Genomic DNA, 24,835 nt, shown 5'->3' with positions numbered 1-24,835 from the left:
AATGTGGTATTTTGTAGAAGCTTTTTGCACCTATGTTCATCAGGATACTGGCCTATATTTTTTTGTGTGGTGTCCTTTTCTAGTTAATACCAGGATAATGCTGGCCTTATAAAACAAGTTTGAAGTATTCCCTCCTCTTCAATTTTTTGCAGAGTTTGAGGATTGGTTAGGTATTATTCAGATGTTTGGTAGAATTAGTGAATCTGTCTGGTCCTTAACTTCTGTTTGTTGGGAGGTTTTTGATGACTGATTCAATCTCCTTACTAGTAATTGGTCCCTTCAGATTTTCTATTTCTTCATGATTCAGATTTGGTAGGTAGTATATTTTTAGGAATTTTTCATTTCCTCTAAGTTATCTGATTTGTTGTACTCTGTTCATAGTAGTCTCTTATGATCTATTATTTTGGTGGTCTATCAGTTGTAACAACTTTCTCATGTTTGATTTTGCATCCTTTTTCCTTAGTCTAGCTAAAGGTTTGTCGTCAATTTTCTTTAAAAAAAAAAAAAAAACTTAGATTCATTTTAGCTTCTATTTCATGTATTTCCACGCTGATCTTTATTTCCTTCTTTCCACTAACTTTGGGCTTTGTTCATGTTTTGTAGTTTCTTGAGGTGTAAAATTAGGTTGAGAGCTCTTGTTTCTTGATACAGGCATTGAATGCAGTGAACTTCTCTTAGGACTGCTCTTGCTGCATCCCCTAAGTTTTCATATGTGGTGTTTCCACTGGTCTCAAGGTATTTTTTCTCTTATTTGACCCAATGGCTGTTCAGTAGCATGTTATTTAATCTCCATGTATTTGCAAATCTTCCAGTGTGCTTCATGTAATTTTCTAGTTTCATACCACTGTGGTCAGCAAAGATTAAGACTTTGTGGTATGTGTGATCTATCCTGGAGAATTTTCCATGTGTGCTTGAGAAAATGTGTGTTCTTTGCTTTCAGAAGGAATGTTCTGTGTATGGCTGTTAAGGCCAATGTTTCCATATTGATTTTCTGTCTGGTCTATTGATGAAAGTGGGGTATTAAAGTCCACTACTGTTATTGTATTGCTATTTCTCCCTTTAGGTCTGTTAGCATTTGCTTTATATATTTAGCTGCTCCTATGATATTTATGAATGTTCTATCCTCTTGTTGGGCTGAAACCTTTATAATGTAATGCCTCTTTTTTCTTTGATAACAGTGAATACCATGCTGGGGGAAAAGAGACATGCCACTTTTTAGTTACTGAACTTTAGAACACTTCTAAAATCATGAACATTAATTGGAAAACAAGTCAAGTCAGAAAAGAACAATTCCTGGGGCACCAGCCCCTGTTTGTTTATGGTTACTGTACAATGTTGGACAAATCACAGCCTTTCTAGGCTTGGGTTTACCCATCTTTTAAGATCAGAGGATTTTCTTTTTCTAAAATTCCATAAATTGCTACCTATTTTACAAACCTGTATGCTACCTATTTTACAAACCTGTAGGTTACCTATGACACACGGCATATTTAAGGAATTATTTTTTAAAAACCTCTTTATTATCCTCTTCAAGAAATGCAGTAGGAGCCCTAAACACCACACATTTAAAAGGCAAGCACAAACACCAGCCCTGTTTGTGCTGCCACCATAGCTGCAGAGGAATGTCTGGCAGTAGGAAATGAAGTTTGTTTCAGTCACTATGTGGCTGTAGCCACACATGGATGCTTCTAGGCCAGTTTTTTAAAACTGAGTTAAGGTGATAAAAACCAGAAATTTTATGCTCTGCATTAAGATTCCATTGGTGTGTCTGAGCTCCTGCTCCCAAAAGGGCCACTAATGGACGAACTTCTTGTATTGCCAAGAACAAGCCTCTCTCGTCTTCCAAATGCTTCATTTACTAAAAAATAAAGTTAAGAAATTACCAGATCAGAAAATTAAGAACCTATAAGATATAGAAATGAACAGTATGGTTCTCTGCCCTAGTGTGGAAATTTTATGAAAATATATTTAACCCTTTATAAATGGGAAATGAAATGACCAACTAAGAAATCCAAATTAACATTCTGAATGAGGTTAATTGTGTTTTAAATTGGTCTACCATTTAACTTTCTTTGTGTTGTCCCGGTTTCATTTAATATTTCCCTTGATAAAGTGACTACTTTTTCTTTCATCTTTCTCTGTATCAGAACTAGCAGAAAACCTTTTTTAGATTTAGAACCGTTTTTCTACATGGAAGAGTCAGTAATCAGTGGAGCTATGGTCTTCTGTGTTTATAGGACAAACCAGACTACCTCAAGGTAATAAGCAAGCAGCCAGGTTCCCTTGAAGGGAGGGGAGTGGTCCCTCAAGGAAAGCTGGATTTTGTAGGAAGTAGCTGAGAAAAGGCAGGCTGTTCTTAGAGATCACGTTATATTTCCTTCCAGCTTTCCCATAAATTCATATTTTGTCATAAATTTTTTAAAATGGTCATTTAAATTGTGAAGACAAATTTGTGAACATGAACATCTCCACATTACATGTGATCTGGTCTATCTCCCCAAGCAGACTACATTACAGGATGAATACTAGCTCTACCTAATGTATTCAAACCACACATTTTTCTTGTTTAGAAAAAGGCAATTAAGATTTTTTACCTGATGAGACTGTGCTTATATCCCAGACCCGAAGCCCTTCCTTCTGACCTCCAAAGGCATAAATAAATGGCAAATCAGGGCAACAGGAAGAACAGAACAGAACTCCCTAGGAAGAAGAAAACAGATGGTCAGTGATTTCAGTCCTTCCAGAAAGCCACGATCTAAACCCCTGCTCCTATCTACACGAATTTGAACCAACTCACCAGTATCTCTTTTAAGCCTCTTGCAAAGTAGTTCAGAGACAAGGTGGCAGGAATATTATTACAAAACAAAGCCACATAAGTTCAGCACGATGGCCATTCTGTGAGGATGTGTGCACTCTGACTGCTCAGGTCTCAAATCTGCTCAGTATTCCCAGAAACTTTTATTTTCCTTTTTAAGCAATGATGCTACTACAGGTCACCATTAAGTCATTTTTTAAACTTCTAATTTTTTTTATGTTTATATGCATTACAGAAAATATAAACATGAAAAAGTATAAAAATCACTAAGATAATCACTGTTTATGTTTTGGGATAAGATATTCTAAATTTAAACAAATGTAAGCAGGAGATAGTATTATATAATTGCATCTAACTTACTTTCCCCACATATATTTGTACGAGGAGATGTGCAGTGTTCTACACCTACAATTATACTAACTCAGTGCCTGGCATATAGTAGGTGCTCAGTAAATATCTGCTAAATGAATTCTGGTTATTTCTAAAATTTTTTGCTACTACATAGTAATCCATGTCAGTGCAGTCAAAACTAGTCCTGCAGAGAGAGGTATGATAGATTAAACTGACCCTAATAGCTACAGTGCCCTACAGGTCCAAGCTTTCTGGGATGGCTCTCAATTCAGGGTTAAAGAACACTATGGCCATTCCACTTAAGTCCTAGAAAATCCTCTTTCCACCCTTCTTACCAAATAACTGTTCATCGTGTCAGATAGGACAGTTTTAGAGGAATCAATGACTAAGTCACAAACCTCCCACCAAATTTGACTAAGCTCAAATGAACTTCCCAACAAATCCACATTCCTTAATGCAGTGAGTCCTAGGGAAAGATGACAATACAGGTCAGAAACAAAAAAGCAGAAAAGAAAGATGTCCAGAGAAATTCTTACCATTTTCATGTCCCTAGAGTGAACCAGACTTGGTCTGTCTCCTAATATGTCCCAGATCTTCACATATTTGTCTGCTGATGCTGTCACAAGACATCCCTTGATTTGACTACTTAGATCAAGACCTAAAGGAAGAGAAGATTAGTTCAGACTCTGAAGTACAGATTTACTTCATCATAAGTTAATAGAAATGAAACACTACTTGTGCTCACCAGAGATTTCATCATTGTGCGCATTAAGTGTAAAAATTGGCTTATCTGAACGTGCATCCAAATTATATACAAAGCCGTCATCTGTACTGGCCTGGAAAGAGTAAAAGATGGGCAAGGTCATGCTACATGGCAATAAAATTTAGCAGTGGGTAAACAGTTTAAATTATAGTGAAAACCACCTATTTACCTGAGGCACTTATTAAAAAAGAACAGGGCAGATTTACTTAGGCATGGGCGGAGTTTGCTCCCGCACGGTCTGCTGCAGCTGGTGCGTGTACCGTGCCGTGGGACTGAGGAGGAAGCTCTGGTGGTGGTGTGGGTGAGGGCTGTGCAAGCAGAGGTCAGATCCAAGAAAACAGAGGCCTGGGCAGCACAGCCGCTTAAGGTACAGGCTGCGGAGGAGCTCACGGAAGCAGGGAGAGAGAGTATAACAAAGGAGGTCAGGGAAGCCAAGGAAACCGCGCTTTATGGAAAGGTTTAATCAGATAAGGCAGGCAGATTACGGCGGGTTGTTACACTTCCAAGAAAGGGGAGGAAAGAAGGAACCAAGAGACAGACCTAGTCAAGGATGGGAGAGAGACTTGGGCCTGTGTGCCGGCTTTGGGCAACAGGCACGACAGGAAACAGGGAGGAAAAAAGGGACAAGTGATACAGTCTTGACGGCTGGGCTGCGAAGGGAACAAAAGCAGAAGAGGACGGAGGTTTCATCCTGGGGAGCCTGGAAGGAAGGAGGTGAACCATTTTATCACTTCCCATTTTCCTAAATATTTGTGATTTTAGTACCAATGAAAACTTGTTAGCAAATAACCTCAGGAAATATGTGTGCTTGAGGGTCGAGAGCCAAAGTGCAACACAACATTCAAGTACAACTGGGACCTCACCGCTGATCACCATAAAACGAACCTGGCTTCAGGCCACACAGCTGGGAACACAGTGCACCTCTGAACACAGAGATGAGATTAAGTGTGCTCAGAATCGTCGTTTCAGGAACCTTATTAAAACTGTCCACATATTTTAAGGAAGCTGTTTTCCCCTCATTAAGTACTACATATTTTACTTTAGAAAAGTTAGGAAACGTATGGATGTATCACAATTTCTTTAATCTTCTGGATGAAAGCTGTGATTTTATTTCTCCATGTATTGAAAGGTCTGTGGAATCTTTGGATGTTACATAGAACACTGTTATCCTACAAATATTAAGGATATTTAAACAAAGAACACTTTTTCCTATCTGGGAGACTGCTATATTAATTAAATAGGCTGGCATTCTCATCACGGTAGCTCCATTTAATTTAAATAAAAGAATACCTTTTTGGATGAAATTAACCATTAAAAAACAGATTAGCCATACTTAATATTTCAAAGAAACACATTAATAATACAATGAAAATCAGTATCTAAAATGTGGCAATTTGAAATGGCTGAAAATTAGCAAAATCATTTTCATGTTACATTTGTGGCTGATCCATTGTTGTTTTAAAAAAATTTTTTTAACCCTAAAATCTAACTATTTCATGATGTTAATACAGAAAAAACGGGGCACTTGGATGATTCAGTTGGTAGAACATGTGACTCCTGATCTCAAAACAACAACAACAACAAAAACAACCCGAAAACACCCCCCTCCAACCACTCACCCACTAGAAAAAGCTTCTCAGAGATTCTATCATGGAATTAGAGTAAATCATTAGTAACCTAGATAAGCAAAACAGTAGCACGTAGTCTCACCAAAAAGTGACAAGGTGAAAAGTGATTCCAAGTCACTCTCTCAATCTGCCCGCTGAATCGCCACATTCGATGGCTTTCATCTGGACTTCGGCAGTCATACAAAGCCACTGACCTGGACACAGACAGGCCAAGTTAGGATTTTAGGAGTTCAATTCTTCTATGTGTTTCATGTTTATTTATAATGAAATGGTAACAAAACAACACTGTGGACTCAAGATCCAATTATTTAAAGCCTGTTTTAAGGTTCTAAAATAAAGTAGAGTTGACTTTCACTCACTGGTGGACTCTGGTTCTGTCACCTGAAGGCACTGGTGGCTCTGGGTATCAGAACAGGCTTGACCATCTCCAGGCTGAGCCCTCCACTTACAAGATGAATCCTCTCTACTTCCAAAAGACCAGGACAACTTCGAATTTTCTGTTCCCAGCAGTGCTCAGTGCCAGATAATTCATGTCTTAGCCACATTTACTCTCTACAAGCAAGTTACTTTGTTGGGGGAGCCAATGGATAGATTTTTTAATTCCCAACTAAAAAATATAAACCTATCACTCTTCAAAAGAGTAAGGAATCAAAGACTGCAGGTTAGTTTCTGCTTCTCCTAGTCTTTCTCCCACCTTCAGACCCGATCTGTAAAAAGATGCACATGCAGGACTGGAACCCCTGGGAAAGACTATAATGGGTCTAATTCTTCACCTCTCCCAAATCCACACCCCCTGTCAGGAATGTAGAAATTCATCCATAAAGGCAGTCTGTTTCCCGCCCTGTGTTATCGGTTTCAGGCCAGTAAGACAGAAGTGTTCTAGTTCTGAGCCTAGGTCTCAAGAGGCTTTGTTTGGTATCTCTGCTTAAGTTTTTTTTTTTTTTTTTTTAAGATTTTATTTATTTATTCGACAGAGATAGAGACAGCCAGCGAGAGAGGGAACACAAGCAGGGGGAGTGGGAGAGGAAGAAGTAGGCTCACAGCAGAAGAGCCTGATGTGGGGCCCGATCCCATAACGCCAGGATCACGCCCTGAGCCGAAGGCAGACGCTTAACCGCTGTGCCACCCAGGCGCCCCTCTCTGCTTAAGCTTCTGACCTCACCATGAGAACATGTGTGGGCTAGCCCACTGGTCCCATGAGGATGTCAAACAAGGAGCGCCAAATCTCCAAAGCCCCACCAAGCCAAGCCAAGATCAGCAGACTATCAGGTGAACCTAGCCTAGATTAGCTTAATCTTGCAGTGGCATAAGAAATTACTGTTTTAAGTCTCTGAATTTTGGGACAGCCTGTTTCATAGCAATGGCTAACTCCTATGCCCTCTGAAAATCAAAGTAGTTGCTCGTGAGGAGCTACATTATTACGACAGAACCACATTCCCTTGCAGACTGAAAGGACCAAAGTTGAGAAGGACGAGTAAGTATTACTGGAAGTTCAAACACTCAGTATTATATCCTATCTGAGCATCAAGTGATACTAATGAATTAGAGGATAAAAACAGCAGCGATAATTCCTGCCGTGTTTTCTTACTTATCATAGGATCCAGAAATCAGAGTCTGTGCTTCAAATGGATGGAACTGCAGAGTCTGGACCTAATAGAAGAAAACATAAAGGAACAAATCTGTGTTTGTTTGGTTTTGTTAAAACTGCTTAGTACTTTATCAAGAAAATCAACTTGGCAGTGTTTCCGTAAATTTTTCCCTTTGAAATATAGTACTATTTAAAGAAACAAATGTACTACATAATCAAAAGGACAAAACATTTTCAAATAAAGTGGATACTTCAAAGACAATGCAGGATTTCTCAAGTTGTGTTTGGCAGAATACTTATGTCCCTCAAATGTTAAATATACTGAGAACAAAAAGGGAGCAATCAAACTCACTGGACAACTCTACATACTCTGAAGTCCCACAGTGTACACCAGCACACCTGATCCCGGAGTTCTGCAATAACAGATCTGCTAAATTCTTTAACCTCCTCTGGTGACCCCCACCCTTGTCTCTTTGTGGGTCTGTAATCATGCTGCAGAGTACTAACGTTTCCAGTCACTTCAACTGTCTCCACATTTGCATCTCTAAGATGGGCTCTGTGAGGGTCCAGGAAGACAGCATGTCAAAGCACTTTGTAATTCACAAAAAGCCATATATAAATGCTTGGGATTATTGTAGCCAACATCTGTCCCATATTTTTTAGAATCCCTTTTATCCACTCAATCACCATACCTTGTCTGTGTGTACAGCAAGGCTAGCTGCTGGTTTCCCTAAGGACATATCCCACAGAATTACAGTGTTGTCAGCTGATGCACTTGCCAGCACGTTTCTGAGAAAGGGAGGAGACAAATCAGGTAATTGTTTTTAAAGTCAAGAGCACCAAATATAAGAATTCCATTTTCAATAACAACAAAAGGAATAAATACTTTAACAAACGCATTTAAGGTTTACATATTGAAAACTACAAAAGATTATTGAAAGAAAGAGTATCTGAATGAATGGAAAGATATCCCGTGTTCATGGATTGGAAGACTTCATCTTTTAAAAAAGATTTACTTATTTATTGAAGTAATCTTTACACGCAGTGTGGGGCTCAGACTCCCGACCCTGAGACTGAGTTGTCTGCTCCACCGGCTGAGCCAGCCAGGTGCTCCGATTTAATGTTGTTAGGACAAAATACTGCCATCTAAGACTGAGCTGTAGATTCAAGCAATCCCTTTCAAAATCCCTGCAGACTTTATTTTTGGTGGAGAATGGACAAGCTGGCTTTAAAATTCATATGGAGGGTTGCCTGGGTGGCTCAGTCAGTTGAGTATCCGACTTTTGGTTTTCGCTCAGGTTGTGACCTCGTGGGTCACGGGATCAAGACCTTCATTGGACTCTGTGCTTGGTGTGAGTCAGCTTGGGATTCATTCTCCTTTTCCCTCTGTCCCACCCATTCATGCGTGCTCTAAAATAAATAAATCTTAAAAAACAATTCATATGGAAATGCAAGGGACTCAGAATAGCCAAAATAATCTTAGAAAAGAGAGCAAAGTTGAAAATTCAGTTTGGATTTCAAAATGGACTGAAAAGCCACAGTAATCCTAACAATGTGGTACTGGCTTAAGAACAGACACACCGGTTAACAGAAGAGAATGAAGAATAAATCCTCAAAATTTATGGTCATTTGTTTCTGACAAGGATGTTAAGATTATTCACAGTTCAATGAGGAAAACAACAGTATTTTCAACAAATGGTTCAGGGACAACTGGATATCCTCATGCAAAAGAATGAAGTTAGACCTCTATCTCATACTACCTCAAAATAGATCATGAACCTACTAATGTAACAGCTAAAACTATTAAACTCTCAGAAGAAAACAGGTATAAATCTTTGTGACCCTGGGTGAGGCAATGGTGTCTTAGGTAGGACATGAAAAGCCTAAGAAACAAGAGACATAAATGAACTGGACATCATCAACATGAAAAACTTTTGTATAGCCAATGAAATCATCAAGAAAGTGAAAAGACAGTCCACAGAATGGGAGAAAATGATTTGTAAGTAATATATATGATAAAGGACTTGATTCGAGAATATATAAAGAACTCTCAACCAAATAATAAAAAGACACCCCAATCAGAAGATGGGTAAAGAATATGAATGGACTTTTCTCTAAAGAAGATCTATAAACAGCCAGTGAGCATGTGAGAAGTTGTTCATTACAGAAATGAAAATGAAAACATAGGATGCACTTCATACTCACGGGCCAGCTATAATGAAAAAGACAGTAATAAGTGCTAGCAGAACAGACAAATTAGCTACCATGCTGGTGGGAATGGAAATGGTATAGACACCACCATATGGCGTAGCAATTACACTCTTAGGTGTATAATCCTAGAAAATGAAAACAGGTCTGTGCAAAAATCTGTTCATGAATGTTTACAGTATTATTCATAATAGGCAAAAAACAAACACAAAACAAATGTCTTCATTGGTGGATACACAAAACGTGGTAAACCCATTCAAGCAATAAAAAGCAATAAAAAGGAACCATGTACTACTAAATGCTGTAATAGGATGGACGTTGAGAACGTTACACAAAAGTGACAGAATCCAGACACATAAGGCCATATATTTTATGATTCCATTTCTAGGAATGTCCAGATAGTCAAATCCATAGAGACAGAAAGAAGATTAGTGGTTGCCAGGGGCTGGAAGGACAGGAGAAGAGGAGTGACTGCTTACAGTACGGACTTTCTGGGTTGATGAAAATGTTATGGAATTAGTGGAGATACTTGTACAATTTTGGGAATATACCCCAAGTCACTGAATTGTACACTTTAAAGATTGAATTTTATGATATGTGAATTTATATCTCAACTTTTTTTTAAATAAAAAAGGGGCATTAAATGCTATTAATAGGGAAAAAAACAATATGCCTACCTCTTAGGGATGAAGTGCTAATAACATCGTTCTACAAGAGAACACAGGCTTCAGAGCCCAGAAAACCTGAAATGATTCCTGGTGCTGCCATTTATTAGTTTTAAGTCTTAAAAGTCAGTCTCACTTCCTTGCCTGCCAATGAGAATCGCTACACCAAACTTCAAAGGGTTACTATTCAAGTACATGGCTGAATGACCAGAATATAGTAGGCCCCTGATAAATGTTAGCTGCCTGCCTTTTCTCCTTGTAAAAATACAGATATTCCTGAAACTGAAAGCTTATTCTTCAATATCTGGCTTGAAATGGCTCGACACAGAATTAAGTTATTAGTGATAGTAATATTTGTCCAGAAAACCAAAATGCTGTTAAAATAAAATGTTGATGGGTTCATTTTTGGAATTATTTCCTCAAGAAATACTTCCATTATACAAACTGCTTTCAGTTTTGTAACTCACATTTCAATGACACAGGTAGGGTCTCTTAAGAGGATCATGTATATTCTTTTTTTTTATTTATTTATTTATTTATTTATTTATTTATTTATTTATGTGACAGGGAGACAGCCAGCGAGAGGGAACACAAGCAGGAGGAGTGGGAGAGGAAGAAGCAGGCTCCCAGCGGAGGAGTCCGATGTGGGACTCGATCCCGGAACGCCGGGATCACGCCCTGAGCCGAAGGCAGCCGCCCAACGACTGCACTACCCAGGCGCCCCATATTCTTTTTTTCTAATCACTGAATTTCAAACTTCTATTATTAAGTCCCATATACAAGTCATTAACATGTCACAGATTTAATGTTACTTAAATTCCCAATATTTTATTTATATTCAATGCCTGCCAACAGCAAAAGTTAAAATTTCATGGTACCTTTTTCATCTTAGTACTTCTCTGAACATCCGAGATTCCTTCCATATTAAAATTCTTATTGTATGAGCCTTAAAAATAAATTATCCCCCAAACTTCTGAATGCTATACTCCCAAGAAGAGCACTACAATAAGAGTATGAATGAGCACAGAACATGCATTTTGTTACTGGGAGCATTTTACTAGAATAGAAACCAAGGTCCCCAACTAGGAACAACATCAACATGGGTTTTTTGTTTTGTTTTGATTTTGTTTTTTGTTTTACTAAATAGTAAAACAAAACTCTCTCTTTGAGAGAGAGACAGCATGAGAGAGACAGAGCACAAGCTAGGGGGAGGGGGAGATGAAGGGGGAGAAGCAGACTTCCTGCAGAGCAGGGAACCTGATGTGGGACTTGATCCCAGGACCCTGGGATCATAACCTGAGCTGAAAGCAGACGCTTAACCAATTGAGCCACCCAGGCATCCCTCAACATGTTAGTCTTCACCATGATCCCAAACTCTGCACCAGCGTATGTATGGAAAGTATTTAAAAGCAGTCTGTACCTTTTCAGTAAAGAAAGGGGAAAGAACCAAGGTCTGTAATAAGATGGAGAAAGTAGAAGAGTTAAGGCACAAAGACACACATGGCCCCACAGTCAAGAAGACGTGAGTGCAGACGGGGTGGGACAGGGGTACTAGTGCGGGCAGTGTTACAGGCAGCTAGGGACCTGTGGCTGGGGAAAGGCACTGCTGAATCAGCCGGAACCGATGCGAGGTTGTTCCATCAGAACAAACTCAGTTACTCAAACTAACAGCTGTTCTATAATAAGAATTTAGTACATGTAATCACCGTGACAGTTCAGATTTGTAAACAACTGGGTTCCTAAAAAGCACAGCACACTCATATTTGGTCTCTTATTTGTCCGCCCATTAGTTAGAACGGGCCCAATTCAGATAAAACCTGAGGAAGCTTTCAAAAACAACACAACAGATTCCTGGGCTCTTGCTCCAGATGTGACTCAGTCTTGAAGGGATTAGAGCCCAGGAACTTGCATTTTATTTTTTTAAAAGATTTTTTTTAAGTAATGTCTACACCTGACGTGGGGCTTGAACTCACAACCCTGAGATCAAGAGTCGCATACTCTACTGAATGAGCCAGCCAGGTGCCCCTCACCAAATGGTTCTAACTCTGAAGAGGTTTGAACACAAACAGGAAGATGGGATCTCCCTAGGCAGGCCAGCACTCTGGGATCCTCCCGAGCATGCTCACAGTTACAAAGTAGCCCGTGTCGCAGCGATGTTAAGAAAATGCGCCTTGGGCAATCCAGTTTGCTCTTACCCCTCAGGTAAGCTCAACCTAATGCTTACCTTCCTTGCCTCAGAAGCCCCTCAAACAAACTGTGCTATTAGGAAAATGGCCTTCTGGGGTAATCGTTGTTTAAGGATCAGTATAAAGAATATGTATGTGGAGGACACATGGGAAAGAATGAAGTGGAACTCTTACCTTATATGCATACAAAAATTAACTCAAAATGGATCGAACACCTAAACGTAGGAGCTAAGACTATAAAACTCTTAAGGGAAGAACCTCATGACAAGGATTTGGCAATGGTTTCTTGGATATAACACTAAATGCACAGGCAGCAAAAGTAAAAATAGACTGACTACATCAAAATCAAAAACTTTTGTGCATCAAAGGACACTATCAAAAGAGTGGAAGGTGAGCCACCAAATGGGAAAATATTTGCAAATTGCATATCTGATGAGAGATTATATCTGGAACATATAAAGAACTACAACTCAATGAAAAACCAAAAAACTCGATTAAAAAATGGGCAAAGGACTTAAACAGACATATCTCCAAAGAGCTACACAAATGGGCCAAAAGGCATCTAAAAAGTGCTCCTTAAAATGGTAAACACAGATCTGCCCTATGAGCCGGCAATTTCACTTTTGAGGATATACTCAAAAGAACTGAAAGCTGGGACTTAAGACCGATATTGGTACACCCGTGTTAGTCACATCAGTGTGCGTAAAGCAGCATTACTCACAACAGCCAGGAGGTGAAAGCAGCCTAAGTGTTCGTCGACAGATGGATAAACAAAATGTGGGCTATCCGAACAATGAAATGTTATTCAGCCTTAAAGAGGAAGGCAGTCTTGCCACATGCTATAACATGGATGACCTCGTGCCAAGTGAAATAAGCCAGTCACAAAAGGGCAGATACTATACAATTCTACCCATATGACGTAACCGGAAGAGTCAATTCACAGAGACACAAAGTAGGTTACTAGGGCCTGGGGGTGCTAAGAATGGAGAGTTATTAATAGATACATAGTTTCACTTCTGGAAAATGACAAAAGTTCTGGAGTTGGTGGTGATGGTTGCATAACAATGTCTACTGAACTATACACTTGAAAATAAAGTGGTATGGGGCGCCTGGGTGGCTCAGTCGTTGGGCATCTGCCTTCGGCTCAGGGTGTGATCCCGGTGTTATGGGATCGAGCCCCACATCAGGCTCTTCCACTGGGAGCCTGCTTCTTCCTCTCCCACTCCCCCTGCTTGTGTTCCCTCTCTCTCTGGCTCTCTGTCAAATAAATAAATAAAATCTTTAAAAAAATAAAAAATAAAGTGGTAAATATTATGTATATTTTACAATTAAATCACTTAAAAAATTTTTTGGATGAGATTTTATGCAAACTAAATGAAGTGAGAGAAATGTCTTCCACGAAAAGACATACAATTCGGCACGACTGGCACACTTCCCCCCGGTAGTAGTGGGAGGGCACTTGGTCACGAAATACGTAACGAGCCCCTACAGAGCAGAGAGCTGGCAGGCGATGTGGGGGGATAGAGACAGCAAAGCTCCTGCCTTCAAGTGGCATATACTGCAGGACAGGGAAATGAGACACGGCCACAGAGACCCCCAACACACAACGCAGAGACAGGTGTAGGCATGAGTAAGATGACAGTGGTTACAGTCTCTAACAACCCTCCGAATGTGATTTCTTTTTACCTGATCAGCTTATTCCAGGAAAGGTCCAGGACAGCATCGGTATGCCCCTCTGCTGAGGAACTCTGTAATAATTGTTTCATTACTTTTTGTATTAAAGTGACCCCTGTAACTCATGTTAATTTTAAAGATTCTTTAAATCTTAAGATTACTGTTTGATCTTAACTTGCTTGAAGACCTAAAGAAATACCTTGTCTTCCTGTTACTTTAGGGATCCATGATAAATACTCTTTACAGAAGAGAAACTAGAGTAGTTCTTAATCTAGGTGGTACAGTTCTATAAATACCAACCCCCACCCCAAAGTGAAGTCTTAAAAACTACAGGAATACGTCGATATTTAGAATTCAACATACTAAACAGAATTTTTTCAAAAATTCGAAGAATATTAGTATGAATAGCTACTATATCAAAAAAGATCATAACCTGAGAGTAAATGGTTTGTCTAAGGACGAATAATGTAGCAATGGAAGTTTTGTGCAATCAGAGATCAATTTTTCCTTGGATGAGCCTTTTGAAACTAGAAGCTGCAGTAACTTCATAACTATCTGTCTTGTTCCACCAAAGTGTCTGACTGAAGAAATGCATGTTCTCCTTCCTCCACCCCACCAGTAAACTTCTCTGTCATTAGAGCTTAAGTAATTATAAGTTTACCTTCTTTCCTTTCTTTTTCTTCTTTTTTGATAGCTTACTTCCAAGTGTGAAGACTGGTTCTAAAGAGTCCACTATATCAAGGTCCCACACTTCAATGACAGGGGTCATATTTCCCACAGCAATATAATTTCCTATAGGAGGAAATGAGGTATTTGATTTAAAAAATTTCTAATGAAAAATATTGCACTGTAGATTGAGTAATGTCTTCGAGCACTTTCTCTCAAACTTTGATATGCATGCGTTATCACCTGAATATTGTTAAAATGCATATTCTGTTTCAGGTCTTGAGCGCGCCCTACATGTGCCTTTCTGACCAGTTCCCAGGTGATGCCAATACTGTGCTGCTGATCCTTGGACCAGAATTTGAATAACAAGGGCTCAGTCTTTTGGCCCCAGGGTCCCTGCTTAGGTCCTGAGAACAAAAACCATCTTCCATCTTCACAGATGGATGAGGACTGAATCAGATCATGAAGTGTGAATACGCTTGGCAAATGAGACGCCAGGTATGAGTATTACCAGATTTTACCTTTATTAAGGAGTAGGGTGGGGCAACTAGTAGTGTGTAGCTGTGGCTAAAAAGACTTAACACAAGAACCTACTTCTCTTTTCATTTTGGTTTTACTTGATGATTTCTAAGGAAGGTCATGCCACTACACTCTTCGGACACATCGTGCTACTTTACACTGGGTTTTTATGAGAACTTCGCGGTTTTGCAGCCCCTAATGCTGTCAGCCTGTTCTTCTGCCCACAGCACAGCAGCTACCTCTTTATCTGAAGTCTGGAGACACACACTCAAAACCACTAAGTGACTGTGTTTTAAGACTATGTAACTTCATAAAATAACAATTAAAAAAATCAATTCTGAAAGCATTCATACAGAATACATAACTTACGTGGCTAGGAATAACATACAGGACTAGGAACCACTGAGCCATCTTAGCTTTTCTAATTACCTGTAGAATCATCTGGGCTAGGATCAAAATTCAGCCATTCCACGCTTAGAGGGTATGCAGACAGCAGTATATCATGATGCACATAAAAGGAATCTTCTTCCTGATTATAAACTGAAAATATTGGGACAAGACTTTGAGTCAGAATAAGAAATCACATCCCACTGAAAAGGACAGACTCTCCCTGTTAAGCCTATAGGAGCCCATGTGCTGAAAGCGAGACACATTTGATGGCATCAAAAGGAGCCTCCAAAGTCATTACTGCTTGGCCAAAATTCTGCAGGTCTCATACATTCCTGTCACCTGGTGTGCTCCAATGAACAGGAACAGTGACAGAGAACTGACATTTGCCTAACACCCCATCTGCATGTGCACTGGTTAGAATGGTCCGATCTTCTGGTCCACCCACTACAGAAAACAAATGCTCATAACGGCTCCATAGGGAGTACTTCATCATTACCTTTTAAAGGTCTATCTGGCTATAAGAATAAACAAACAAAAAATAGCACTGGAGAGAAATAATTCACATTTAGACATCTAAATGCTTGTCAAAAACTACTTCTTAAATATGTAAAGACCCACAATGTAAATAAAGCTGTTGTGAACACTCTTCTGGAATATGATAACTAAAACAACTGGCTCTTTATCATTCAGAGTTATAATGTTAAGGAGCAAAAATACTGTTAACATCAATGACTAAGAAGTCTTTCAAAAATTAGGTAAGGCAACACTGGTAAAACAGAGCCCAAATTTTAAAGACAGACGACTAGTAGACTGTTGAGGAAGGACAGACATGTCTGAGGATGTGCACAGGAGAAGGGACAAGAAAAACAAAAGGGAAAATCTAGAGGCAGAATACTGTAGACATCTTGAAGGTCTTTTTTTTTTTTTTTAGAAAAGTTATTCAATTAATGTTTGTTGACCTAATAAATATCAACATTAAATATATCTGATTTCAAAATCCAAATGAAAAATTCAAATCCATGCCTACTTCAGATTCAAAGCATGGTTGTGTGCAAATATTCCTTGAACTGGGAAAGGAGACCAGAGGAACGGAAGCCCTTGCATTGAGTTTTTGTGAAGAAATAAAGGGGAAATATGTGAAATGATTCTGTGGAAAAAAGCAGAATAAAAACCTGTCTATTGAGTACAATCTCCACCACATAATGAAGAAGTACCCAGAAAAGAGACTGGAGTAAAAAACCAAAGCAACAAATTACCTCAGGGTAATAGAACTGTAATTGTTTCCTGTATTTTTATATGGCTTTACTTCTAGGTTTTCTCCATGGGGAGAGGGGGGAGTGAAAAACTGGCAAAAATGTTCAAATAAAAGACTAACACACCCACCGCCCCCCCCCCTTAGCACCTTCCAGGAGATCTACTTCCATAAATAAAAGTCAGGTATGAGCGACATACCAGACCATACGGGCCCAGGGACAATGACCAGCATATCTATAGACTGTGTACAATTAACAATGTAACTTAAATGAGATCCAGCAGGATCTGGTGCCTGAAAATTCACAACACTAACTATTATAGTGATTATTTTCATCTTAGAGAACCCTTCCGTAAGGGCTGTCCCCCACTTACCATGCACCTCTAAATTGCACTGGTCTTGTTCAGCTCTGCCACAAACTATAAGATTGTCACTGGGCTTGATCAAGAAATCTTCACGTTCATATTGCTCCTAAGTGGAGAGAATAAGTCATTAGTTAGAAGCAGGTATTTGGTAAGGTTTTCCAAACACTTAAGAAGCATAATTAGAAAAGCCACGCAAATATTTACCGTATCTTTCAGAGTAACATAAGGATCTTGATCATTACTTCCATAGACTGTAAGACCCAAGAGAGATTCACCAAGAGTTTCAGTATCTGCAAGAATTCATAAATTGAAATGAAAAGTCATTTCGACAAAAGCATTTTCCTAAGGTAGCCCATCTTAGCTCCAACCATCTATTTCATAATTAACTAGATCATCCACAGTCAGGAAAGGAACTACTGAGTAATACACACGGAATTTAAAAGCCACTTATAGGGGCGTGGGTGGATCTCAGGGTCTGTAGCAGGCTCCATGCTCAGCAGGGAGTCTGCTTAAGACTCTCTCCCTCTCTCTCTCTGCCCCTCCCCCAACACACGCACATGCACACACGCTCTCAAATAAATCTTAAAAAAAAATTTATATTTGACCTTGGAACACATACCTGATAGTCTTGGTATTCACAATGTTCTAATAAAATTAAACTATGAAGCTCTTAGAAAATATTAGCACTCTGCTCAGATTCTCTAACTTGCTCCCTGTAGTCGTTATTAAAAGCATAGTTATAGGGAACCTGGATGGCTCAGTCAGTTAAGTGTTTGACTCTTGATTTCAGCTCAGGTTGTGATCTCAGGCTTATGAGATCAAGCCCTGAGTTGGGTTCCGTGCTGGGCATGGAGTCTGCTTAAGATTCTCTCTCCCTCTGCACCCCCCCAAATACATAGTTATTATTAAAAAGTCATTATTAAGAAGAGGTAAAATTATCCTGAAACACTGGAATCAATACAGAATAGGGGTTGCCTGGTCATATCAAATTAAAAAAATGATGGGTTTCACAAAGTTAAATGGGTTTATTACAAAATTTCTCAGAACTGCTGATATACTAATCTGCTGTATGACTCTGAAAGAGGTGCTATTATGCCTTTTTCATTAAACTTATTTCAAATTGGAATTCTCTTAGGGCTTATCTGCAAGGGTGACCTAGAGTAAACCCCAAATGACGTAAAACTCAGGAAAAGAAACATACTCTGTTAGGGAAAGCTACTTTAAGGAGGCAGGACTAATCCGTCTTAAACATCTGACAGGCAACAGAGATGGGAATTTCAACTGGATAAGAAAGACAGTCAATAATCCACACAGTGTGGGGATTATTAAGAAGCAATTTCTTTTTCTTTCTTTTTTTTAAGATTTTATTTATTTGAGAGAGAGTAAAAGAGCACAAGCAGGGGGAGAGGCAAAGGGAAAGAGACAAGCAGACTCCCTGCTGAGCTGGAAGCCCGACACAGGGCATGATCCCAGGACCCTGGGATCATGGCCTGAGCTGAAGTCAGATGCTTAACCGACTTAGCCACCCAGGCACCCCAAGAAGCTGTTTCTGAATGCCATTTCTCCAGGCTGGGTTAGTTCTTCCTTTCTCTGTATTCCCATGGCATCTGCCCTAGCAGGATGGTAGCAAGTTTAGGGGCACCCAACTCAGAGTCCAATGGAAAAAACCATTCTCTGCATCTAATGAAGTGTACAGGAAGAGTAAAGGCTTTGCAGCAAGAGAATGTTCAACCCTCAGCTCCACTGTGCACCAGCTGTGTGGCCCTGGTAAAGTCACTTCGTCTTTGTAAGCCTCAGTTTTCTTTGTAAAATGGGGTAATAACTCCTCTCTCATTATTGCAAAGAGACACAAGTTACAGATTAAAAAAAATTTTTTTTCATTCGGGTATAGCTGAGACAATACTAGTTTCAGGTATACAACACAGTGACTTTCCAGCACTCACACATCATGCCACACTCACAAGTGGAGCAACCAGCCGTCACCATACAGCGCTTATCACAGCATCTTTGACTGCATTCCCGGTGCTGTAGCTTTCATCCCCATGACTTACTCATTCCCTAACTCGAAGTGTGTATCTCCCACAGCCCTTCACCCATTTTGCCCATCCCCCAACCCGAGTTAACAGATCATACCCACTACTTGCAATAAAATATGTAATACTATGCTTTTTTAGATCTATGCTTATTTTCTAAACTAGTTTAGGAAACATGCTACCTGCCCCAGTCTTGAGCCAGATTATTTAACTGGCGTAAAGGACAACAGAAGCTCAGAAACAATAGAAGAATGATCTAATACACTGAGCTTGTGATTAAAAACCAGAAGCGAGTGAATTCTAACCTGGGTCACCTTCCTCATCGTATTTATCTAAGTTGTACTCAGCCAGCTCATCATCATCCAGCGTCCTGTCGTCCTCTGGGTCACCATCTTCCAGGGGCTCCCGTGGTCGTGCCTGGGTACGTGCACTCTGCATGCCATCTTCTGAAGGATCGCCTGTCTCCTCTTCATCACTGCCCCCTTCTTCTCTACGCCAAGGAACAAAAAAGATAAATCACCCAAATGGTACCATTTGATAATAAGACCACCTTGTCATCTCTGTTTAAAATTTACATTTCATCTGCACTTGACTTTAGACATCAACAATCCTAAACTTACTGTAATTTTTCCTTGGCTTCAGCAATGAGACGTTTTACTTCTTCTTTACTAAGTTCTACCTATAAGACAGCAAACATTTCATTACCATACAGTTAAGGAAATCATTATAAATCTCTGAATTAAAAAGAAGTTTGCAAACTAATATAAAATATAACTCCAGAAGACATCAAGAATCAAACTTCAATCCAGACTCCCTAAATTTACCGTAAATGGAATTTTCACAGGTCTTTATAATTAAATCCATTTCCTACCTGAAACTGTTAAAAAAAAAAAAAAAAAAAAGCTGCTCAGTCTACTTCATCCCAGACTTTTCAAAAATGACTAACTTGTATAAACTGGCTTCTGTGACAGTCCATCTCATTTTCTTTCAATTATTCTGATTTCTTTTCAGCTACTTCTCATTTTCCCTATGGGTATTCCTAAACAGACCACCCCTGCCGTGGTCCCCTGCTCTTTTCCCGGTTCTCACTGCCAGGTATTCACTATGAGTCACATGCTGTCACTTCCTTACAAAGCTCATTCATTCTGAAGACTAAAACTATCACCTCTGAACTGATTACCCCTAACTCATCCTTCTCTAGCCCCAAACTCCAGTTTCATCTTTCTTTCTTCCATTTTTTTTTTTCAGACTCCCTGCTGAGCCTGGAGCCTGATGCCACAGGACTCGATCTCACAACCCTGAGATCATGACTTGAGCTGAAATCAAGACTTGAGCCGAAATCAAGTCTGGTGCTTAACCAACTGAGCCTCCCAGGTGCCCCTCCCACTTCCATCTTTCTAGCTGCCTTTAAGACTCTCCACTTGGGAGATCCTGTTCAAAAGATCATTGGAATCATTCTCTTTACTTCAAAACTGGCATTTCTTCACCTAATCAATCTTCAAAACCTTTTAAAACATCCCATCACTGCTAAACTGTAAGCCCCTGAAGACAGAAGTCAACTTGTCATTGTGGGTTTACACACATAATTCAGTGCTTAGCCCATGGTAGGGATGGATGCTTGATGACAGACGATGAATCAATCACTCAGTTTGCACTAAACCACCTCTAGTAATATGGAAATCCTCTTGAGGGATGACCTTCATTGTTCCAGAAATTAAGGGCTTTTAAGTTTAATTAAAAGATATTTCTTTTTTTAAAGATACTTATTTTTCTAATTACCCTCATTGATCTCAGTTTTTCTGGGATTTTGTAGAATACACTTAATCTCTTCTTCCTATTTTGATTTTGTGGAATAAATTCAAACTCTTCAAGCAGTGGTTACCAAACTTGTCTGCAATTAAAATCATGTGGGGGGAATCTTCTCACACTCCAGACCAATTAAATCACAGTATGTGGGGCATAGGCACTGTATTTTTTTTTAAAGTAAGCTGTATGCCCGAGGGGGGCAGAGGGGGTGTGGCACTCAAAGTCATGACCCTGAGTTCAAGATCCAGGCTCCACCAAACAGGCTGGTGAGGCGCCCCAGGCATCAGTATTTTTTGAAGCTTCCCAAATGGTTCCAGTGTGTAGATACGTTTGGAACTCATATAGCCTTTAAAAGCTTACATGTCCCTTTTTTAATAACAACTACTACCTCCTTCAATAATTTTTTTTTTAAAGATTTTACTTATTTGACAGAGGCAGCAAGAGAGGGAACACAAGCAGGGGGAGTGGAGAGGGAGAAGCAGGCTCCCAGCAGAGCAGGGAGCCCGATGTGGGGCTCCATCCCAGGACCCTGGGATCATGACCTGAGCTGAAGGCAGATGCTTAACGGCTGAGCCACCCAGGCGCCCCACCTCCTTCAATAATTTCTGATGAGATAATTTCCTGGCCCTGTTCTCTCTATATATGTATGCAATGAGTACCTCCTGGAGCCAAAACCAGGAGAAAATGGTGAATTAAACAAGCAGTCTGTGCCCTGGTGGAATTTAAACCTTCAGGGGCTCTTCCAATTCCTCATTCCTGTTAACTTCACCTCCCAGCCACTTACATTCCTATCACTTTTCTCATCTCTGTCATCATTGGCCCAATTACATTCAATCCAATGCCACCCCCTTCCTTTCATTCACAGCATTTACTCCCACTGACATATGTGCACATGTCAACCCCATAAAGGCAGGGAATTTTTCTGTTTTGTTTACGCCTATCCCTGGACCCTGAAAGATGCCCCAAACACAGAAAGCACTTAGTAAACATCAGCTGAACAACTTAAATAATCTTCACCTCTACTATATGCCCATTCTCTAACTTCTGCAGGTTTTACTTTTTTTTTTTTTTTTTACTATTTTATTTATTTATTTGACAGAAAGGCAGTGAGAGAGGGAACACAAACAGGGGAGGGGCAGAGGGAGAGGGAGAAGCAGGCCTCCCACTGAGCAGGGAGCCCAATGCGGGGCTGGATCCCAGGACCCTGGGATCATGACCTGAGCCGAAGGCAGACGCTTAACGACTGAGCCACCCAGATGCCCCAGGTTTTTCCTTCTTAATGTGCCCTGTTTACCTCTCATCCCCCACTGCCACACATCTCACTTGGATTTACTACAAGAAATTCCTAATTCAACTCCCAACCTCACGACATCAGTCTGCATACCAGTTTTTCTACACCACAGCTCCCATCCAGCTCCGAACGCCGAGCACAGGAGTGGAAAGTGATTTCACACACGTGCTCCCTCTACATGAAGCTTCGCTGCTGTCAATACGGCTCTGGGAGATTTCCCACTCCCAGCAGCACCCCGCCCCCTTCCCGCCCGCCGGGCCCACGTGCGCCCGAATTCGGGGGTGGGGCTGGACTTGGGAGAGGGGACCGTGAGGGGGCGCGGCCCCCGACTCGGAGCCTCAGCGCCCCTCACCACAATTAGGCCAAAGCCGGCCTCACCCCGGCGAGTCTCAACAGCCGTGCTAGGGCCGCCTGTAGCGCGTCCAGCTTCTCCAGGCGGGCCCGGACGGGGACGCCGCGAGGAGGCCGCTCCCCCTACCTCCGGGCGACCAGGCCTCACCTTGTCTGGTGTCTCTTTGGCCAAGCCGCAGCGGACCCAGGCCACGCACGTCACCTGCCGACTGCGGTTCATGGTCCTCTCACCTCAGGGACGCCTCACGCCCTAGCGGCAGTGGGATTACCTTGCCGCCGCCAGGCTCCCTGACCAGCCCCGAGCCGCTGCCTGCACACAGCGCACGCGCAGGCGCTCATTTCAGCGCATCCGCTTCTGACGTCATTTCAGGGCGCCGAATGGGAAAGGGGTGGGGAAAGGGCTGGAAGCGGAAGCGGCTGGGCGAGGAATCCGCCTGGGTTGGACCACGTTGTGGGGGGTGATGTGAACGGGCTTTTCAATACTGGCTCTTCTGTGACAGTCTCTGCAGACTTCGCGGCGGCAATAAATAAAACTGGAACTGTGGGGTTCAGAGACCTTTATTTTGCCTACAGTTCCATAGAGTTTTCGCTGACAAATGGTAGGGGTTTGTGGTTTTCTGCTTTTAAAGCTTTCTCGGAAATAGATTTGTCATTTCAAGGAGATACTTCCACCATTACATTGCACTATATTCTTGGGTGTTGCTTCTTCACCTTAAAACATCTCGGACTTATTAAACACTTAAGTAGCAGTAGTGGTTGTAGCAGCAGCAAACATAAAGTGCTCCTTATGTGCCAGGCACATTTTAAATGCCTTATGTTAACTTGGTTACTTAACCCTGTGTGGGAAGCCTTCCATTTTACGCATGGGGGAGAATTATCTTTCCTGATGAGGGAACAGAAGGCAAGCTGAGGACAAAAAAAGAAACTGACACCCCTCAACCCCTACCCCCTCACCACCCATGGGACGTATGTGACATTCTGCAGGCACTCCTGGCTGCCCTAAAGGAAAAAGAAATAGTTAACCTATAGAGGCTACAATACTGCAAGACTTGAGTCTCCCTCAGTTTACAAATGTTTTAGCAGTCTACAAGAACAGAGCATTTCTATCAATAACCTAGCTTCTGGAAGGAAATGTAAATACAATGAATGTCTTTGTAACCCGCAGCTCGTAGACAGACACTTGAAGCGGGCAGAATGTAATGTTCCTCCAGGAAGGTCCCAACTATCTCCAAGTAAATGCCTTACTAGAGGGGTAAACAACCTTAACTTGACAATGGCAAGGCCTCTGGTATCTTGTGAGTCTTCTTTAACATATGAAAGTATTTTCTCAACCTCCCTTTTTCCTTACCTCCCCCAACCCCATGGTATATAACAGCCACCCCGCACAACCTGGGGCAGCAGCTCTTTCTGCCCATGGGTCCTGTCCCCGTGCTTTAATAAACCACCGTTTTGCACCAAAGACGTCTCAGGCATTCTTTCCTGGTCGTGGGCTCCGGACTCCACCCCACTGAACCTCATCTATATCCCACGACCTCATCATTTCCTAAGGTCACCCAGCTGGTAAGTGGTGTAGCTAGGATGTGAACCCAGGCAGTGTAGCCCTAGAAACTGGCTGTAATCTGCCATGCTTTTCAGCTAAGGTCAGAGTCACCTATTAGAGAAAATGTCAGTGGGTGGGGGGGGGTGGAGAATGGCAAGTCTTCACATCCCAGAAGAGTCTGGGTTTTGACTTCTTTCGTGGCTGTGTGACTCTGTCTAGGTCATTTGCCCTCTCTGAGCTTCCATTGGTCTCTCCTACCTCTGAGACAGGCAAGCAAAACCAGGAGGGTGGCTGCAATGGNNNNGAGTGGTGGCAAAGATAAATGGGAAATACCTGGTCTTCCCCTGTTGCATTGCCTGAGTGGGCTGTCCACCTGTGGGGTCAGTTTGTGGACATTTTTGCAACACATTTGTCTTTACATCAGAAAATTTTCATGGTTCTCAAAACAACACTGATGAAACATGATCAACAAATAACCTCCATTTTAAAGATGAGGAAGGTAAAAGTCCCAGTGGGGAAAGCCTTTCTACTGAGATCACAAACAGTTGGGAACTGGTAGAACGCCAACTAGACACCACCACCTCTCTCTACTTGGCCTAATGCCCTTAGCGCTCCACCTGCCTGAGGAGGGATCCTCTCAGGAGTTTCTCATTCTGAAGGTGGGCAGATTATGTATCCGTTAAGGCCTCTTCCAGTGCTATTTCTGTGGTTTCTTGGCTTTTGGCTCATTTAGAAAGGTGGTAT

At 41.1% G+C, this 24,835-nt stretch overlaps 1 protein-coding gene across 1 annotated transcript; it reads right to left on the bottom strand.

The window, feature by feature from the left end:
• Positions 1 to 1,479: 1,479 nt before the first annotated feature.
• On the bottom strand, positions 1,480 to 22,902 carry PWP1 (PWP1 homolog, endonuclein). Its single transcript, XM_008705645.2, has 15 exons — positions 22,700 to 22,902; positions 19,724 to 19,782; positions 19,409 to 19,593; positions 17,275 to 17,360; positions 17,080 to 17,176; positions 15,493 to 15,603; positions 14,540 to 14,670; positions 13,891 to 13,952; positions 7,838 to 7,934; positions 7,146 to 7,207; positions 5,640 to 5,751; positions 3,912 to 4,002; positions 3,703 to 3,824; positions 2,595 to 2,700; positions 1,480 to 1,858 (listed from the first exon to the last, which is right to left on the bottom strand). Exons 1-15 carry the CDS (start codon positions 22,769 to 22,771, stop codon positions 1,749 to 1,751), a joined length of 1,503 nt encoding a protein of 500 aa, XP_008703867.1. The 5' UTR covers positions 22,772 to 22,902; the 3' UTR covers positions 1,480 to 1,748.
• Positions 22,903 to 24,835: the final 1,933 nt, after the last annotated feature.

Source organism: Ursus maritimus, unplaced genomic scaffold (genome assembly GCF_017311325.1).
Source record: "Ursus maritimus isolate PB19 unplaced genomic scaffold, ASM1731132v1 scaffold_21, whole genome shotgun sequence".
Lineage (NCBI taxonomy): Eukaryota > Metazoa > Chordata > Mammalia > Carnivora > Ursidae > Ursus > Ursus maritimus.
Note: the sequence above shows the minus strand (reverse complement) of the source record. Positions and strands in the feature narration are given on the sequence as shown.

Coding starts and splice junctions, on each gene's coding strand:
- PWP1 (XM_008705645.2), bottom strand. CDS start 22,771: ATGAACCGCAGTCGGCAGGTGACGTGCGTGGCCTGGGTCCGCTGCGGC. Junction 19,783..22,699: donor CCAAAGAGACACCAGACAAG/GTGAGGCCTGGT, acceptor GCTGTCTTATAG/GTAGAACTTAGTAAAGAAGA. Junction 4,003..5,639: donor TTTCACCTTGTCACTTTTTG/GTGAGACTACGT, acceptor TACTCTTTCCAG/GCCAGTACAGATGACGGCTT.